At 47.7% G+C, this 20512-nt stretch overlaps 1 protein-coding gene across 2 annotated transcripts; it reads left to right on the top strand.

The window, feature by feature from the left end:
* The first annotated feature begins 336 nt into the window (after positions 1-336).
* Positions 337-12269, top strand: PRSS55 (serine protease 55). 2 transcript variants are annotated; one of them, XM_040966149.1, is made up of 6 exons: positions 375-508; positions 1613-1632; positions 1665-1876; positions 3121-3371; positions 5008-5150; positions 11929-12269. In XM_040966149.1, the coding sequence occupies exons 1-6, from the start codon at positions 394-396 to the stop codon at positions 12241-12243; spliced, it is 1056 nt and encodes a 351-aa protein (XP_040822083.1). In that variant the 5' UTR covers positions 375-393; the 3' UTR covers positions 12244-12269. The 2 variants fall into 2 exon arrangements, with proteins under 2 accessions (XP_040822084.1, XP_040822083.1); XM_040966150.1 differs by lacking the exon at positions 1613-1632 and having other exon boundaries at positions 337-448; positions 1684-1876.
* The last annotated feature ends 8243 nt before the right edge of the window (positions 12270-20512 follow it).

Below are 20512 nucleotides of genomic sequence, written 5' to 3'. Positions count from 1 at the left end.
ACTTTGCAACTTCAGCAGACCACCCTGAGATGGGTTTTTAAAAATTACACACACAATGTACCTGTTGAACTGAACAGACGTGCTAGCTAGTTGATAGTTACCTGTTGTCTGTCAGAATATGGAAAGAGAGTAGAAAGATGTATTTGATACCATGACAGACACAGGAGCAAAGTGCTTGCTGAGGGTTTGGGAAAGGTGGGTAGGTCCCTAGGTGGAGGGACAAGGCCCCGCTGTGAAGTCACTGTAGAAACAAATCGCCCAGAAAAGAGGCCTTGTGTGGCTTCCGTTGGCGTTCCATCACCCAAGCCCATTGTGACATCACCAGTGGGGCCCTGCTACTCCCCTAGGCTCTGACTTCGGCCATCTCTCCAGGCCCCCAGCCCAGCCAGGGCCATGTTCCTCTTCTCAATTGTCCTGCTCCTGTCCTTGGTCAAGGGCGAAAATGTCGGTACGTGGACTCCTCTCCCTGTGGCCAGATTGGCTCTCCTGGGAAGGGCTGGGCCTGACAGCTGGCCTCCTTTGCCTCCCTTCGTCCAGTCGGTGGTGAGCATTAGGGGCTAAAGGAGAGAGCGAGAGCAGATTCCAAGTTGGCTCACTGGCTCCTGGGAGGCCAGCTTGCAAAACCCTGATGTGGTGTTGCCCCATACGCCCTCTCCCTGAACCCACTTCTCTTTCTTTGTAGTCCCTCACCCTCCTGACTTACCTGTGTGAGCTTGGTTCTTAGTATGGAAAACTGAGGCACAGCCAAGGGCCTGGATGGGCTGAGCATGTGAAGCTCAAAGTTCCCAAGAGCTACAGATTCAAAGCAGAAGTATAGCTCAGTACAGCTGAGTTCAGAGACACTTCTGCTCTCAGCAGTCAGCTTAACCCAGCTCCCAAGAGGTCATATGTGTTTCTTAGAGATGGCCAATGTTGGGAGTAAGCTGGGTGCCTCAGTAGCAGCCAAGCACTCTCCCATGTGTGATGTCTGTACTACCACGGGGCGGGGGATTCCTGCTCTTAGCCATGTGTGAGTGAAAACATCCGAGACTGAAAGCCTGAAGATTTGTCCAAAGTCAGACTGCAGGAAAATGGCAGAGCTGTGAAGGATCTTCAGAAGGTTCCTAGATAATATATAATTACATAAGAATGTATTTTCAAAACAATTTTTGCAGTAAAACATTTGTAATCCTGCTTTTCAAAAGCCCCCTCTCTGCCTGAAGAGCCCCCAGCCACATGTCACACCCAGGCTTCTCTGTAGGGCCAAGAACATGCAGCCTGGATCATTGTATCCAGGCCTGTGAGGACCTGGGTGCACAACGGCCCTGAGGAAGTCTGACAGCTGACAGCGTGGCTTGAGATTTTACTCTGCCCCAAGCACTTGGTGGGGACGTCAGCATCTGTGGTTCCACCCACTCATCCATCTTATTGCATAGGGTGTTATGCCCATGTCAGAAACAACAACAACAACAAAAAACCGGAAGCAACTTCATCCAAATGATTCACAACTAAATAACAAGACTTGAACTGTCTGTACAATCATGTGCTCTTAGCTCATTCATGTCACGAGGGGAGGCTCAACTGACCAGCCATTGTCTATAACAGGGATGATGATACCTACTTACAAGTCCAGGGCCCCAGCCTGTGGTGGCCATGATCTGAGCGTTGCGTCTTTTCTCTCCCACCCTTCCCCTGTCACATCAGGATGTGGTGAAAGACCTGCCTTTGAGGAAAAAACTCAGCATTCCAGAATCATAATGGGGTCAGAGGCTGGGGTGGGTGAGTTTCCATGGCAGGTGAGTATTCAGTCAGAAAACCAGCACTTCTGTGGCGGTGCCATCCTCAACGCACAGTGGATTCTTACGGCTGCTCACTGCATGTATTCTGAGATGCTCATGTGAGTACTAAGGGCCCAACCTAGGTTACCCACACACTCTGCCAGGACCTCGTGGCCAAGAGAACACTCAACTCTGTCCAGTCCGAAATTGGGTGCACATGACTTCCTCCCATGCCTCTGCACTCCCCGCCCAGGAGACGTGTAGGCAGTCAACCTGAGGCCTCCCCTTCCTTGTTGACCTCTATGGCCCTTGACCATGGCTACCCTGACATTATACCATTCTCTCAGCACACCATTGGCTAAAAGGAGCCCAAGGGCTTGACCCATCTGCCTCTCCTAGGGCATGCAAGCCCTTTTAGGAGGAGAACTGAATTCTGGAATCACCTGGTTTTGGGTGCCACATGACTGCCTCCTTCTCTGTTCCTTGTGGCACTTTTTCTGTTATTCAATAGACTGGTGAACCACTTCGCATTTCCTGATGATTAACCAAGTGCTTGGAACCTGCTCAGACAGACTCCTGAGTCTTTTTAATCACACAGTGTTCACTTGGGGCTCGTAGGATCAATCCCTGCTTTACACACAAGGAAAGTGAGGAAACTGATCAGGTTAGGTGACTCACCTATAGTACCTATATTACCTACTGAATAAGTAGAGGCAGAATTCAAATTATTTCTCCAACACCTGTTATGCCCCCCACTCTAAAAAGTTCAAATACACATAAGAAGACTGATTTTAAAGGGTGCATGGAGAGTCGGGAGAGTTTCATCATGACAAACCTAGGCTCCTAGTAACATCTGCTATCACTGAGGTTAAAGAATCAGCTGTGGGGAAGTTCATGGTCATTTTGCCTGGAAAGGGCCCTGAATGATGAATTTATCCCTGAAGATGCTTTTTCTACTTAGAGAGTGGCAGGTCTAAATTAGACTTTGTTCCTAGATATCTCGGTAGTTGATGGATGTGTTGATTTGAATAGAGGGAATGGCACCTTGTCTCCCTTAAGACTTGTTTGATCTGGGCCAAATCATTTATTATGAGATTCCCAGAATGCCCCAAATTGAGCCCTGACTTTGATCTGTTAGATAGGAAGACCCCTTTCTCCTGGGACCCCCCCAAAAACATCATAGCCCTTTTCTATTTTACTCAAATCATCACACATTTTGACTCTTTAATCTCAGTTTGATCAGCCCCAAAGGACCCCCAGAATGATAAGAGGTTTGGGTTTGGGGCAGGGTGGGGAGGGACAGAGCACATTCTGTAGTTGCTGACCTCTCTTCTCCCCAAACTCTCCTCTTCCACACCATCAGAGTGGCAAACCTGAAAGTCGTGGTGGGGACTAATGACTTAACCAGCCCAGCCCGGCTGGAAAGGAGTGTGACCAGCATCATTTATCCAAAGGCCTTTGATAAATACAACTTGGACAATGACATCGCCTTGCTGCTGCTGTCTTCACCCATCACATTCAGTGACCTGATAGTGCCCATCTGCCTGCCCACGCTGACCAGCCCTTCCAAGTGGCATGAGTGCTGGGTGGCAGGATGGGGCCAGACCAAGACTGGTATGCCACAATTCGGTGTCTCCTGGGAGCTGTTGGGGCATGCACTACTAGACGTGAAGGAGAAGGCATGGGGTTTGAAGGGGAGTGAAAAGGAGAGCCAAGAGAATGTGGGAGAAGAAAGATACAGATTTGAGCAAATCCCTGTGATCCTGGTGTGCCCAGAAGCCTGCTGTCGGCCTCTTGTGAGGCTGAGGAAGTCTTAGAGAGGCCATGCCTGAGATAGCCCCTGGGTGTGACCTTGTTCAGTCAATGTAGTGCTGTCTTGTTCGATCAGATGTAAACCCCAGTGAGCCAGAGACCCCTCTGCCCTTCATTCTCAAACATTTCCCTGGGATCACTTGTGGATGTTTGTCAGCTGAGTCCTACAGCCATTCGAGGCTCCTGCCGTGGGCTCAGCTTCGCACAACCCAGAAGTGAATCTGTTTGTGTAGGTATTGTGTTTTGACTGAAACAGGAGACAGGGATGTGTTGAACAGAGACTGTCAGGACTGGCCAAAGAGAAGACTCCAGGAAGCTAGGGATGCTGAGGGGGAAAGTATAGCACCATGTCAGGCCCAAGCCAGAGCGGGAAACTGTAGGGATGCTTGCAATGAACTGGGGCCTAGAAGACTTGCAGACACTTCAGGAGCTTAGTGATCGATCAACGGGATGGGGTGGTGCGGAGTGAGGGTGACTGGTGGAACATTGATTGTGGGCTCCAGGCATGATTCAAAAGTGAAAAAGGAGAAGTGGGCATTGGCACGGTAGGATAAGGTATCATTTGAGTCACCCATATGGCACACGAGGGGTCTGGGTTTGAATTCCCACTCTGCTCCTTATCCCAGCTTCATGCAAATGTGTATCTTGGGAGGTGGCAGATGATGACTCAATGGTTTGGGTACCTGTCACCCACATGAGTGACCTGAAAGGAGTTCTGGATTCCTAGTTTTGACCTGGCCCAGCCCTGGCAGTTCTGGCCATTTGGGAAAGTAAACTAAATTTTCGGGAAGCAATATGATTCTCTCTCATCTCTCCTCTCCCTTCATCCCTCTTTCAACCTTTCAAATAAAAATAGGTTTTTTGAAGTTAGAAAGGCAGAGAAAGCATATACAATCAAACATACTCACTAAAAGGAAGTATTTTAAAATCTCTTTGTGGTTGCAATTAATGAGGTAAAGAGAAATCCAGGCACCCAGTTCCTGGCACCCAGCAGGCCAGAGGGCCCTGGAGGATAAAGTGTTTCCACCAGGCTGAAACGTCACTTTCCATGGCCCTACATGAAGGATTATCATGGGATAAAAAGCATCAGTGGGCAAATACACAGACAAGGAGTGACGACCCTGAGAAAAGTAGTCACGAGCCCGTGCCACGAACAGGTTGAGGCTGCAAAAGCTGGAAAGCAGGCACAGGGACTTTGAACAGGAGAAACAATTCCAGTCGGTGAGGCATTGTTGGGGAGCAGGGGCAACTTCAGCTCTGGGGTTACCCCAAAGAAATGGCAAGTGAGGGCTACTGAGGAAGTGGAAAAGCAGTGGGTGGGGCTAAGGCACATTGCAAGGGAAGCGTGTAAGGTGGGCTGACACAGCCAGCTGCATCAACAGCAGTGAGGACTTGCTTCCAGTGGCTTTTCTTTCTAATGTGTTTTCTCTCTGGCCAGATGACAAAGAGTCCATGTCAATGGATCTGATGAAAGTGCCGATGGTCATCATGGATCGGGAGGAATGTGTCAAGGTGTTTCTAAACCTTACCAAAAATATGATGTGTGCTGGATACAGTAATAAGAGCTACGATGCCTGCCAGGTACCTGAGGGAACTACCTGCTGTCACCCCCCGGGGCTCCCACCGCCAGCTTTATGGACACAAGGATATACTCTCTCCACTGAGATCAGACAATTAAGAGTCTGGAGGACAAGTGGGGGATGAGGCCCTTGGCCAGGGAGATGGGGGAGGGATTTCGGGGATTCTGGGTGCTCGTGGTGGGAACAGCATCCTTGGAGCTACCTGGGCACATCTAGAAGTCAGTAGCCCTGGCAAACGTAGTTCTGGTCTTCTGGTACTCCATGGAAACAGGAGTCTAAAACATTCCCCAATTCCACGAATAATCAAACAACAAAAATCCCAGGGGTTTTTGAGATCCATATGAAGAATTATTTTAATTTATAAATTCAGCAAACTTTGCTGACCCTGCTAGGCTTTGGGGATCTATGAGAGAGACCTGGTTCCACCCAGCAGAGGGATGTGTATGGATTTCATGCACTAAAGTCTGGTCTCTTAGCTTCTCCCTTAATAAGAGAACACAAACACTTGGAAAGGGCAGCATTTTTGATCGCTGCCTGGAACATTTTATGAAATTAGGAATAAGCTCCTTTGGGGATGATCAAATTTGTGCTTAAAGCCCAAAGATCTTCATCCATCTGCAGATGTGCCTCCCTAAGCAGCCTTGCTTTGTCCCAGCTAAAAGGCTAGGCAGTGGCTAGCCATTGGTTTGAAACTATGCATGCAGTGGCCCCATGGGAAGGATGTGTATTTATCTATAGAAAAGTCATTATTGCTTAATGTGTAGAACTCGGTGACCCTCCCTGGCACACTATGAGATAGGATTTTGATAGAGGATTTCTGGGAGAGATTAGGGGCAGTGAGGGAGAAGAGAAAGTAAAAGGGGTTTTAGGTTAAGAAGCAGTAGACCCCAGGACCATTGCACCTTGTCTATAAGTGGATCCCTTTCAAAAGTGGTGAGTACCATGAGGATAGAACATGGTATCATTCAAACCTTGTGTTTTTCGGACAGATGAAAACATGATAAAGCACAAACTAAAAGATGGACACTGCTGGTGTCAGAAGAGATGGACCAGGCCTTGGTCACTGTTTTGTTATAACACAAAAACAATTAACTCTGCCCAGTAGGTGGAAGAAGTCAGCCAGGCTGGAGTCCCTGACACTTACGGACTGACAGGACTGTGAGTTCATTCCCAGGTCCATGATTTTGTGTCCTTCTTATCTCAGACTTAATGCTGCAGAACCCAAAAATGCCAGTGGACACAGGCAGAAACTAGGAAAAGGACAACCTTGCAAAATTGGAACCTTTTTGACAATTTAGCATGCATCACGTGCAAACACTCAAGTTTAAAGCTCACGTAGGCCCCACCTCATCAACAGAGGCCAGGTGGACATCCTGGGCCATCCTGCCTCCCCCACCCTTCAGGACAGTATTCTAGTGGAAAAGCCAGGGTGCTCACCCCTGCACAGCAGTGACGGACTGGTAGTCACTGTGTCCTGCCATGTACTTGGGAGACCCAAAAGGAGTTCTTAGCCCAGACTCGGCTGTTGTGGCCATCTGGGGAGTGAACCAACAGATGAAAGATTCTTATGTTCTCTTTTTCTCTGTTCTTCTCCCCTTCCCCTTCCTTTACCGTGTCCATCTCTCTTGTGATTCTGACTTCCAAATTAAATAAAGAGAAAGAAGTGAACACAACCCTTCTACTATTCCAGTTTTGTGAGAGTTCTCCTAAAAGGTTCAATGGAGAACAGGGCTTGTAAACACAGCAGTCAACATGTCCAGGATTTATCGCAACTAGAAGACAGTTGCGCCATTATACCTGGAGTCAACTTATCATGAACATAGGATAGGGAAAAATAAAAAAATCTAGCAATTAGCTCCTTTTAAGAAAATTGGGAGTCTTAAATTCCTGAAGTAAAAAGTCATTTAAAATTTGACTCAACATGCATTGTGAACTTAAATGTAAAACTATGAAAAATTGATAGGGGCTAAGGGCTACATAACAAGTGTTTAGCCCTGATATAATAACTCAACTTGCAAAAGGAAAAAGTAGAATTTCACTAAAGATAAACACTTTCAGCTTCTGTTAAGAGGTTGAAAAGAAAAGCTGCAGACACAAATGATTGTACTAAAAATGTATAAGGAACTCTCACACTCAACAGTAAGAAAGACAAAAGTAAAGGGGTGGGGCGGGAGAAAGCAAATAATCCAGGAAACAGGCAAAACAAGAATATAAAAAGACAATCAGCTTCATTGATCATTGGAGAAATGCAAAGTGCAAACTGAAAGCATAATGAGGCACCATTCAGCATGTTCCCAATGAAACAGGATAACAGAAAAGTGCTGGCCAAGATGTAAAGAAGGCAGGTCATTTCCACATGGTTGGCAGCAGTGTACAGTGGTCAAATCGTTGTCAAAAGCTGTCCCCAGGCCTGCCTGGGCTCATAAAAATCTGAACCTGTCTTGCCCTATATCCCAGAATATGTCACTATTAAACTTTAATTTGGGGAGAAATAAAAGGTTCTATTGATATAGTTCATATATAAAATCCTGTATGGGAGTGTTTATAATAGCTTTATTCAGAATAACCAAGTATTGGAAACAAAAGCCCTTGAGTGTAGGGGTTAAGCAAACTGGCATATCCGTATTATGAAATACTACACAGAAATATCAAGGAGGGCCCGGTGCAGTAGCCTAGCGGCCAAAGTCCTCACCTTGAATGCACCAGGGTCCCATAGGGCTCTGGTTCTAGTCCTGGCAGTTCTGCTTCCTGTCCAGCTCCCTGCTTGTGGCCTGGGAGGGCAGTCGAGGACAGCCCAGGGTCTTGAGACCCTGCATCTACGTGGGAGACCTGAAGGAGGTTCCTGGCTTCGGATTGGTGCAACACCGGACATTGCAATTACTTGGGGAGTGACTCATTGGACAGAAGGTCTTCCTCTCTCTCTCTTGCCTCCTCTCTGTATATCTGACTTTGCAATAAGAATAAATAAATATTTTTAAAAATGAATGAAAGAATATCAAATTTGGAAATTGGTTTTTGTTATCCTAAAAGTAAAAAAAAAAAAAAGAAATATCAAGGAAGCAAATGATGGTCACATGCGACATGGCTAGATCCCCAGAGACTGCCATGTGAGACAAATCAGATCCCAGGTCAAGTCCCACAGTGCATGATTCTATTTACATAACAACCTTGAAATGATGCAATGATAGAGAACAGACTGGCGGTTGCTGGAGATGAAGGAGGATTGGAGGAAGGAAAGTTGATGGTGTGGCTACAGAAAGACAACACAAAGCATTCCATGATAAGAGAAAAGCTCTTCCTGTGTCAATACCAATATCCTTGTGATATTGATTTGCAGTTTTGAAGATATTATTGAGAGAAACTGAAGGGATGTGAGGATCTCTCTGCATTATTTCTCACAACTGAGGGTGGACCCCCATCCAGAGAGCTGGATGGGAAGTGGAGCAGCCAGTACATGAACTGCCACCCATATGGGATCCCAGCTCTTGCAAGGTGAGGACTAGCCACTTGAATCATCAACCTGGACCTAAAACAAAACAAAACAAAACTTTGAAGTGGTATGATCAAGCAGAATATAAACTCCAACATCTCCCAGAGAGTAATGCTGTGCTTTGGTGAAGGCGCTTCCTGACCTACAGATGACCTCCCAGTAGACCAGCCACTGTGTTCTTGAGTCTCCCCAGCTTGAAGAGATGAGTATATTATTGATGAAAGAATTCCCATTGCCTAGCGCAATGCTCAGCAAGTGTTTGTCAAATAAAGGAATCCAGCAAGCCAGCTATCAGTACCCATCAGCGAAGCAGCCATTGAAGAGGGGACATCTGCAGGAACCCCTGAGGCACCCCCAAGAGTCTGAAGTTGGCAGCCACAAGGCTTTTGAGCAAGTTTAGTTACAGAACTGCCAAACTGATTTGTATCAAGACCTGGCCTTCTCCCAAGGATGCTGTCTTAAACACATCGCCTATGACAGCTGCATGAAAGTCTTATTCCACCCCTACAGAATCCTAGACTTTGAGAGTCATGGGCATTTGAAGCCAGCAAGGAATGTGCAAAGTCAAGCTCTGTCTTACAAATGAGAAGTGTGGCTAAAAGACTCCTCAGTCACGCATTCTCTGAGGAACTGGCGAGAACTTTAGCTCTCTCACCTTAATTCCACCAAGTTGTCTTCTCCCTAACCTGGTGAGACTGGCCAGACAGGTCCCACCCTCCCTGTAGAACAAATTTAAAAACAAAAGCAAAAAACCAAACAATGAAAAAACAGGGATTCTGAATAGATATGAGTTGTCCAAAGCTCAACATCAGATTGTGGTGGGACCAGACTCGGAAGTCAGCTCACCCGTTTCCACCTCCAGTTGGACAGGAGTGACCATGTGGTAAAGCAGTGAACTTGGACCCAAGTTACTAGACCTATCATTGACTCCCAACCTTTTGTGGCACAAATTAAGACACAAGACATACACATACATCCACACCAAGAAGCAGATGAGTGTCAGAGGTGATGCTTTGTTCTTGAAAAGGTTAATTTTGGTTTGGGGTCCAACCTGCTGGGTTTCTTTAGGCAGCTTCAAGCCCAAAGGTTACTACAGATTCCTGGGATGATCTGTTACCCTTCCACACGGGGATGTGTTTCACAGCCAAGCTGAAATTGACTGAAACACCAATGACTCATCATGTTCTGCAGCCCGTGACCTTGGCATTCATCCTCACCATCCATGTCCAATGCCCGTCCATGACTAATTACTGAATCCTATTGATTTATATCCACCTCTCTCTTTCCAGTCACAAAACAGAAATCAAAATACCCAGCTCACCAAGTTGTTGATGAAGGGGGAAATACAAGAGCTAACATTGCACCTTGAATGTCACGGCCAGGAAAGATGCATTGTCCTTGGCTGCTGTGAGAGTCTGTTAGCATATTCCATTCTCCCCAGCCATTGTTTCTGAGAATCATGAAAATGGAGACCACCTCTCCACTGATGACAGACCACTTACAAAGCTATAGCTGCCCACATCCTTCAGCAAGAGAGTAGTATTGTAATGGTAGGACTTCAGCATCAGAAAATCCTGCAGGGCTACCACATAACCTTCAGCAGGACCCTTTCCTCTCCTGGGGACTCATTTTCCTCCTAGGAGAAGGGAAGCCATATATGTTGGGCAGGGTCCTCCTGGGGGACCACTTAGTCCAGAAAGCTCAGCTGACTTCCCCTTGCAAATACCCATACCAAAGAATTTCAGAGAAAGGCCACTCTCTCCCATGCCTCTGCAAGAATATCAAAGCAGGCCCAATTCATCACCCTAACCACATTTCTCCTATGCTGTTTCCTTTCCTGTTCCTGCTAGCACCTTCCTGTGTTTGACCCACAGAACAAGTCTTCCTTCTTCCCTCTGCCTTCAAGGCAGTAGCTCCTTTCTCTGTGCTGCCCATGAAGTGATTTTTTTCTCAACAAAGCTCACTTCTTCCTCTCTGCTCTATATCCTTGTTTCAGATCCATACTCTTTGGGGTTTTTGTTTGTTTGTTTAATCTTGGTAACCTTTTGATTTTTTATTGGCTTATTTATAAAATGTTTATTTATTTATTTATTCATTTGAAAAGCAGAGTGACAGGGAGGAGGAAGAGAAGGGAAGAGAAAGAAAGAAAGATTTTGTCTACTAGTTCACTCCCTGAAATGACCATAATAACCAGGACTAGTCAAAGCTAAAGCCAAGAGCCAGGAACTCCATCCTGACTTCCCACTTGGATGTCAGGGACCCAAAAACTTGGGTCATCATGCATTGTTTTCCCAAGTGCATTGGCATGAAGCTGGATCAGCCACAGAGCTGCCAGGGTTCAAACTGGCCCTCAAGTATGGCATGCCAGTATCATTGGTGGTGGCTGAACCCTCTACATCAAAATGTCTACTCCAATTTTATTCATTGATTTTTAAGCTTTTATTTGAGTGGCAGAGAGAGATGGTAAAATACAGAGAGTCCCCATGCACCATTCACTGCTGAAATGCCTGCAATGAATCGTCTAGGCTAGGTCAGTCAGAAACTGGGAGTCTGGAACTCAGTCTAGCTCTCCTCTGTGGATGGTAGGAATCCAGTCACTTGAGCTATCACCTGCTACCTTTTGAAGTTTGCATTAGTAGAAAGCTGGAAACAGGAGTCAGAAGTTGGAACTGAACTCAGATATTCAGGGTAGTTGGGCTAACTGGTTGTTCAATGATTTCTCTCTACAACTCCCAACTCCAAGAACCATTCAACTTGCAGCATGCCCCTCCCAAGGAGCTGGATTGGAGTGGGCACTGACATTATACTTCTTTGGCAGTCTGCAGTAGTGAAGATCAATGAATTGTCCTACATTGAATGAGCTACGCTCAGCTCCAAAAAGCTCATTAAGAATGAAACTCATGGGGCCTGGCACAGTGGCCTAGTGGCTAAAGTCCTCGTCTTGCACCTGCCAGGATCCCATATGGGTGCCGGTTCTAATCCTGGCAGCCCCATTTCCCATCCAGCTCCCTGCTTGTGGTCTGGGAAAGCCCAAACTAGTGTGTCAAGAACAGCCCAAAGCCTGGGCACCCTGCACTATGTGGGAAACCTGGAAAAGGCTCTGGGCTTCTGGCTTCAGCTTGGTGTAGCTCCAACCATTGCGGTCACTTGGGGAGTGACTCATCAGATGGAAGATCTTCCTCTCTGTCTCTCCTCCTTTCTGTACATCTGATTTTCTAATAAAATAAATAAATATTTTTTTTAAAAAAAAAAGAATGAAACTCACTCTTGAACTGTTCTCTACCCACAGGGTGACAGTGGGGGACCTCTTGTCTGCACCCAACCTCCTGACAAGAAATGGTACCAGGTGGGTATCATCAGCTGGGGCAAGGGCTGTGGACAGAAGAACACACCAGGAATATACACCGTGTTAATAAACTACGACCGATGGATCGAGAATGTGACCCAGCTACACGGAAGTCCATTGTATTCTAAAGGGCCAGAGAACACATCTAAAAAGAAACAGGCGGACTCCCGGACCTCTGATTCCCCAATGCCAGAACATTCCAGATCCTGGTTCCCTTTGTGTCCTCTGTTCTATATGTTAAGAGCTATTTTCTACTAAGATTAAAACAGATGCTATTCTTTTACCCAAGGTGAGTGTGTAATAATGTGCCGCCAACACCAGAACTGGCTACAGTTCCAAGGAAAGGGCTGGGAGCTGACAACAGAAAGTCAGGAGCTCCCGGTTTGGGTCTGGGCTTTGGGTCATTGTAATGGCAGAGCTGTCAGCATTCCAGGTGATTGTTACCCTGAAATTGAAAAGAGCCCTGAGTAGATACATAGAACAGGAAGCAATCGAAGAAATGAACAGGGGATGGCATGGCTGAGTCTAGAAACTGGGAAGATATTGTCAGGGAATGTTGTTTGTGGCTATCGCCTTCTAAAAGGCTTGTGTAAGTCGTGGCCATAATGACTGTCAGGACCTCTGCTTTGTGTCCTACCAGCTTTGCTGCCCAGGAGAAAGGGCAAGCCTAGTTCCAGAAAACTGCAAGCACAGTCTATGGTCTAGCCCATATGATGCATAAAGTCTAGTGCCCTATGCCGTGCCAAACACTGGCCAACAGCAACATTCTTTTAGGCTCGGCCTGAGTCACATGCCTAACCAGCACTTGGTAGAAAACCCATCCATGCAGATCTGTGTTGACATAAGAATGGGTGAACAGGGTGGATCCCCAAAGAGAAACAAGGGGACAGACACCAAAGGTGTCCTTCAATGAGATACATTCTGGATGGTGGGCCTTCCCTGAGCTTACCTGGCTGGTGTGGGTGAGAAGCCAAGTCCCAAGTTCCCAAGAAGCTTCTGGAAAGATGACTCATGGGAGTTGCTACTGTAGGATGGTCACCCGAGGAGCAAGGTTAGAGTAGGGGAAGAAAGAGATCAAGGACACTATTCTGCTCACAGAATCGACCATGTTGTAGGCCAGGAGAAGAGTCCACACGCCCACTGAAAACGTTGTATTTCCCCTGTGGCCCTTTGGTCCTTGGTGGGTGCCTGGGGCATCTAAACCCAGAGGAAGAGAGGTGCACGGCCACTCCCAGCCTCAGTGAGCAGAGGACAGGAGCCTGTACCCAAGGTGCTTCCTGCACATGATGATGAAGAGGATGTGGAGCACCCCAGGGTGTGGGAGAGGCACAGAGGGAGGTTTGGGGAGCGGATGCCCTGATCTGGCAGAACCGACCAGGAGGGGAACCATGAGAAAGTTTAGCAGTCAGGTGAAGCAAGCCTGTCTGAGGATGAGGAAAGGACAGTGTGATGGGCCAGTTGCAAGTGAGCATTATCTACCCACATGGCTCCCGGTGAACTCGCAGAGGGAACTGGTAACAAGTGGAGGCTGGAGGGAACAGAGAGTGGGCCAGTCTGCATCAAAAGGGCTTTCTGAGAAATGGGATCCAGGGCCTGGTGTGGTAGCCCAGCATCTAAATCCTCATCTTGCATGTGCCAGGATCCCATATGGGAGCAAATTGTGTCTTGCCCACTCCATTTCCCGTCCAGCTTCCTGCTTGTGGCCAGGAAAAGCAGTCAAGGATGGCATAGAGTCTTGAAACCCTGTACCTGCATGGAAGACCCAGAAGAAACTCCTGGATTGACTCAGCTCTGGCCGTTACAGCCACTTAGGGAGGAAATCAGCCAATGGAAGATCTTCCTGTTACTCCTCCGCTCTCTATATCTGAGTTTACAATGAAAATAAATATTTTAAAAAGAAATGGGATCCAGAGGAAAGCTTAAGGTTGCACAGTCTAAAGACAGAAGTGTGTCCTCAAGGTGAGTGTGTGTGAGAGCATGCCCTGAGTTCTGTCCTGGGGATGTAACCTATGCCTGGGCTATCAGGGGCTAACTTTGCCTGTCATCTTTTGGCCAGATGTGTGTTTGGATGAGATGAACATTCAACTCAATATTGTCATCCATCATGTGGACCAGCCTCATCCAATCAGGGTACACAAAGACCCCTAATGGTGTTCTCACGCCATCTTGACAGCCCCCAGAGCCAGTGTGGAAAGAGAATCCCTAGCAGGTAGCCTTTGGGTTTTCAGTCGCATGGTGACTCTTCTGGGTCTCTGCTTCTTGTCTTCCAGCTGGATTTGCAGCCTTGGTTCTCTCTGGCTGGGAGCCTATCAGTTCGCACAGCAGAACTGCACCTGCTGGGCTCCATAACCAAGCAAGTGGATTCCTTATTAGGTATGTGATTAATAGGTTGTGTGTGCACAAGGAAACTTCAAGATGTTCATGAAAACAGAATTGAAAGACAAGCTGATTTTGGTACTCCCCTCCAAAAAAAAAGCCACTTTTGAAATCCATGCATGATTCATTCATACTACACATTTTCCATGAAGTGATATCAGGGATGCCTCATCTATGCACTTGAACACAATTCATGCTGCTTCCCTGGAGAACCTTGACCAACAACAAAAGAGCCCTGACCAACCCCTTCCAGCACAGGGAAGGGGCTCCTATGATAGTCATTTCACATCCCAGCATGGCAATGCTTGACCAAATTAGAGAGATTATACGCTTAAACATGACTCAGTGAACTTGCTTGTGATAAATCCTAACACCCCATGATTGTGGACATCCTATCAGAGTCTGCCTACCTAGAGCTTCAGGGGTGCCTTCAGTCCCTACACTGTGCATATCCACCAAGGGACATGAGGGACACACAGAGACATCTATGCATTGGACAAGTAAAACAGCAGCAATATCTGCATCAAGGCAATGAGACCCAATTGTTTACTGAATGCAATCATTAGGTATTTGCTTTTGACCCAAGAGTCCTGGCCGGGAGTGGGAAGAATTTTAATTAGGAACAGCGCAGGCAAGAGCAGCTCACCAACCGCTGGGATTGGCACACAGGACACATGACTGACACTTCTGGGGCTTTCCCTGAAAGCAAGGTCAAAGGCACAAAGAGACGGTGTTCTCACGCCATCTCAACAGCCTGCAGAGCAGGCATGCCTGAAGCACTTATTTCTTTTTTTAGATTAATAGAACTGTCTTGGGCCTGGCATGATGGCTCAGTAACTAAATCTTCACCTTACATATCCTGGGATCCCATATGGGTGCTGATTCATGTTCCAACTGCTCCACATCCCATCCAGATCCCTGCCTGTGACCTGGCAAAACAGTAGAGAATGGCTCAAACCTTGAGATCCGGTACCCATGTGGGAGACCAGGAAGAAGCTCCTGCTTCTTGGCTTTGGATCATCTCAGCTTTAACTGTTGCAGGCAATTAGGGAATAAACCAGTGGCTAGAGGATCTTTCTGTTTCTCCTGCTCTCTGTAGATTGGCCTTCTCAATAAAAATAAAACTTCTAAAGAAACAAAGCTTACTTCTTAGAGTAGCTTTAGGTTTTGAAATGTTTGGAAACCCATAGCTTCAGATTTGGACTTACTGGGCAGACAGCAACATCCTTTCTCTACTTCTCACAGTTCCCCTTGTTATTTAAACCTCACATTAGGAACAATGAATCAAAAGTAATCAACTTAGATATGTCACCATGAACTCTGCAGTTTGATTCACATTCCCCCGTTTTTACTTGACACCCTTCTTCTCACGTAAGATACAAATTGACACTCATTTGTCCGGTGTCCTCAGGAACCCTCTTGGCTGTGACGCATTCGCAGAGGTTCTTCGCAGTTGCTGTTTGTTTATTTTATCTGAAAGACAGACAGAGAGACAGAAACCTTCCAATCTACTGATTTGATCCCCCCAGGTGCCCAGAACAGACAAAGCTGAGCCAAAACAGGAAGTGAGAACTCAATCCGTGTCTCCAACATGATGCCTCCTAGATGCACATTAGCAGAAAGCTGGAACTCAGAGCAGACCTGGGACTCAAATTCTGGCACTCTGATTGGGGGATAGGCACTTCCCAAGCCACGGCTTACCCGCTGCAACAGACGTCTCTCCCAACCTCTTCTTGTTTTTGACAGTTTGGAGGTATTCTGATCAAGTATGTTGTAGGATGTTCCTTTATTGGAATTTTTATTATTCTTTATGTTATTAGTTTGGACTTATGAGTGTGGGGAGGACGATTATAAGAACGTAAGCAACCATTCTCATCCCATCATGACAAGTAGCTCCTCCTTACATGAGGTCCAATGGCTGGTGTTGACTTTGGTCACCTGTAGCCAGCATCATCTCACCAGCAGAACTCCTTATTTTGTCTTGCTCCATTTTGTAGTCTTTGACAGGGAGTCACAATGCATTAGTCACACTAAGAGTGGGTTATGCTTCTTTTCCTTTGGTTGGGGGTGGGCATCTATAACACTTATTTGGAATTTTTCTCTGTGGCAGACATCTTTCTTCTCTGACATGTGTTACTTAATCATCATTTTATACAAGTATGGATCCATGAGTTTGCTTTGGGTTATAATCTAATACTATTCTGCTTCCTTTATTGTTCAGCGTGTTCTGGCCTTGGCCAGTTATACCTTGTACCTCTGTCGATGTAGCATTTCAATGTTTTGTTATTTGTTTCTTTGTTTTGACCACTTCCTTTCTGGCACTCACTGCGAGATATTAACAGAAGCACAGGGTTTAGTCACTGGCCAATGAGGTTTTCTCTTTACTCAAGTTTGCTTTCTATGGCCTGTGATTGGAAGAGTTCTGAGTGATACAGAGAGGGACCAGGCTCACTCTTACACACCCTGAACTCCAAAGATTGTCCCTATGACCTTGAACAGTGTGGAGAGAAGCACCTGGGTGCCATTAGCGTCTGGTAGGGGATGACTGAACAGCCTTTCCAAATGCAGGAGCTTGTGAGACTCCACTTCTGAATAGGAGCGCCACCTGCTGCACAGCCCCAGCCCACTTTGCTTGTGCTATTATTGAGCATCTCAGGGGATAGTGCTTCTGGTTCTAGAGAGAAAAGGAGCAACTGAGATCTTGACATCCAGCAGAGATGTTCTGTAGACATTTGAATATGCAGTTTGGAGCTCAAGGGAGTGGACTGGGCCGGGAGATTACAGATCTTAGATGGGGCAGGAGATTACAAATCTTAGAGTTGCTCACGTAAAGAAGGTAACTCATCGTGCTAAGGGCCAGATTGCCCATCAGAATTATGGATCAGATCTCTTGCCCAGTATCAAACTTCCTTAATTATTTTACTGTGCTAATGACCATAAGGCATTGGCAGAATCTGAGGCTGCAGTGAGACCTGCTTGGCCTGTATTTATCACATAAGATCTCCAAGCTATGGCTGTGGGAGCATTGCTTAGAAAAAGGAAGAGCTGTTTCAAGTCGAGATATGTACCGCTCATTGCCAATTAGGCTCATGATTTACATGGTGTCTTCCTAAGCATCATGCTGCAAGTCACTAGACCCAGGCTTGTTTACAGTAAGCACTGTTAGAGTTGGTGTGGAGGGGAGATGGGAAGGGTGGAAGGGGAGCCTAAGAAACGGTGTGATTTTAAAAAAATAATGCATAAATAATCACTGTTAGGTAGCTCAAGTCCACCCTTCTAAGCACTTAGCAGAGATGACTCCCGCTTATAAAAAATAGCATTACTGCATCTTCTCGGAGGTCTGGCCTAGCTACTGGAAATTCCACAAAGTCATTCCTCCTTTCCCAGGGTGCTCCCCGGAAGGGGAAAGAATGGGTGGCCGGCCCCTTTCTTGCTCAGGGATGACAGGTATTGGTGGGAGTGAGTATAAATAACAATGATAACTGTGTTTGCCTTCCTGCTGCTTTGAGCCATCCTCATTGCCTCCCAAGTTTGATTGGCAGGAAGCTGGGATCCAGAAGTGGAACCTGGTGTTGTACCTAGGGACTCAACTGTACCGCAGGAGTGCGTCTTAACCACGGGGCCAAAGTGCCAGCTCTAGAAGATACAAACTTCAATCACCAGGACACACAGGGCCCAGCCACCACAGCCAGGCTGCCCTAGGCATGGGAGGATGTAAGTTGGCGTTGGAACCCAGCCGTCTGCCTGACTCATGTGTCATTGCTGGAGCCGCGACTGCAGAATTCATGTATTATTCATTACCCGGAGCAATAAAAACACGCTAAACTCCTTCGTGCCTGGGGACCAGAATAGCTGAATTGCGCACCGTGGCTGAGCGGTGATGCAGAGTGCCTGTTTAATTCCAAGCCCTGCGTTGCTTTACATCACAGCAGGCCAGCGAGAGGCACTCTCCTATCTTTAACGCCTGCTGGTTCGCTCTGGGCTTGTGGGGCGTTTGAGCGGCAGAGCACCCTGCCAGCCACCGCCACTGAGATGTCCTCACATCACCCAGAGGCTCAGCTGCTGGGGAGCAGCTGCGGGAACAGATGGGGAGACAAACAGCAGCCCCTTTGGGGGACTCAGGGTGTCACCACCCACAGAGAGCAAGGCAAGGCCTGGATTCCCCATTCTGAGCCACCTTAGGAATCCCGGAGCATGGTGGTCATGAGCGAAAGGGTTGTGTTCAGAAATGTGCTGGCTGTGGCTCAGCACCACCCCCCTCCAGTATGAACGACTGCTCGCCAGCTCTCTCCCCTGCCTCCAACAGGCAGGGAACCCTAGCAATGCAAGGCCACTGTGAGGGTGTCAGATCAGGGTGGCAGCCATGGGCGAAGCCTGGCAAGCAGGAAGCAGTGGTAGTCTCGGGGGACCCCAGGGTGCTCAGGGAGGTAGGGTGGGCAAGAGAGTGGGGCCTCGGGGGAGGTACTCCCCCGCGGTGTGGGGGAAGGGGTTGGATCCTCATGTATGAATGAATGAGGTGATTCTCAGTGCAGTGACTTCCCACCCTGTGACATGGATGTGCTACCAGGAGACCAGATTGTTGCGAAGTGAGGCGGCCCCCAGTGTCTCCCCACTTCCTCACACACCTCCTCACTCTCCAGCCTTTTGCCACTAGTTGAAGAAGCACTGGGGGTAGCAGGGAGGGGAACCCTCATCGCCTGATCTTGGACCTGTAGCCTCTGGAATCAGGAGAAACCTCTCTCCTGCGTGTAGACCCAGCCTCTGGTCTTTGCCACAACAACGAAGAATGGACTGGGGTGCCCTGGGATTCTGATCCATCATCTCTGTCCCTAGAAAGGGCTCATGTACCACTTGGAGTGCTCTGTCCCAATCCCAGCAACCGGCTGTCAAGAGGCACCTGACAGGGAGCTCACCTCCCCATCAGCTCTGGTCATCTCTGATGGTGAAAACATAGCCATGTGCCGAGGGTCCCCAGCCAGGTGCTACTCCTGGACTGTCCAGACAGCCATGTGTGGGCCCCAAGATACTGCCCCCAGGCCCGGGGAACCAGGACTCTGCCGACTGTCACATCTCCTCCTTGCAACCTCATAGCACCTGCTGGCCTCCTGGGGACACACCTGTGGAAACAGCACCCTGGGGGGAAGTGGAAGAGGGGGGAGTCTATAAGGTGAGCATGGGGTCTAGACCTTCACCTTTGATCCATGGCTGGCTAAAATGGACATGATATTCAAGGCTTGTCTGCCCCCAAAGGCCCTGATGGCTTCTGAGATTTTCCATCCTCTCCATCATTGGCCCCTGGGACATTGCCCTTCTGTCACTGGCCAGCCTGCTGGCAGCTGTGACAGACAGAAAGGCACCTGGAAACCCTCAGGGGAACTAAAATAAGGTGACATTTAGCCAGTGTGGGCAAAGGTGAGGGGAGGAGTTGTGTGTTACATTCTGTCCTCCAGGACCTCGGAATGTGACTGTATTGGAAAGTGGAGTTTTACAGAGGTGACTCTGATGAAGAAATGCCTCTGGACTGGGCTCCCACCCAATCTGGCTGACGTTGTTGCAAGAAAGGAAAATGTGGAGGTGGAAGGGGGAATGTACGAAGGGCAGAGGGGAGTGTGGGTGAGGTCACGGGGAGAAGGCAACCATCGCAAGCCAAAGAGGCAGCCTTAGAAGAAGCCACCTGGCCACACCCTGGCCTCACATGGCAGCCTCAGAAACCACGAGAACATAGAAGGCTGTTGCTGGACCCGGCATGATAGCCTAGTGGCTGAGTCCTCGTCTTGCGCATGCCGAGATCCCATGTGGGTGGCGGTTTGTGCCCAGTGGATGGAGGATCTTTTTCTCTGTATCTTGTTCTCTCTGTAGATCTGCCTTTCCATTAAAATAAGTAAATCATAAATAAATACATTTTAAAGAAAATTTAAAAAGAAGAAGCCTGTTGCTGCAGCCAAGCAGTGCATGATGCTGTTACAGAGGCTGAGCTGACCAATGCAGGAGAGCTTCCATTGGCTCATGGAAAAACGCCCTCCCCTGACATCCTGTCAGCATGCTAGTCTCCTCCACTGGGGGCTAATCCAGGAAGGCTGGGAACAGGATGGACTGTTGGGATGCCTGCTTTCCATCTTCCTCAGACTGCCAGGAAGAGCAAGGTAGAAGC

Source organism: Ochotona curzoniae, unplaced genomic scaffold, assembly GCF_017591425.1.
Source record: "Ochotona curzoniae isolate NIBS_2020 unplaced genomic scaffold, NIBS_Ocur_1.0 scaffold_4505, whole genome shotgun sequence".
NCBI lineage: Eukaryota > Metazoa > Chordata > Mammalia > Lagomorpha > Ochotonidae > Ochotona > Ochotona curzoniae.
The sequence above is the reverse complement of the archived record's forward strand: the minus strand, read 5'-3'. Positions and strand labels throughout refer to the sequence as shown.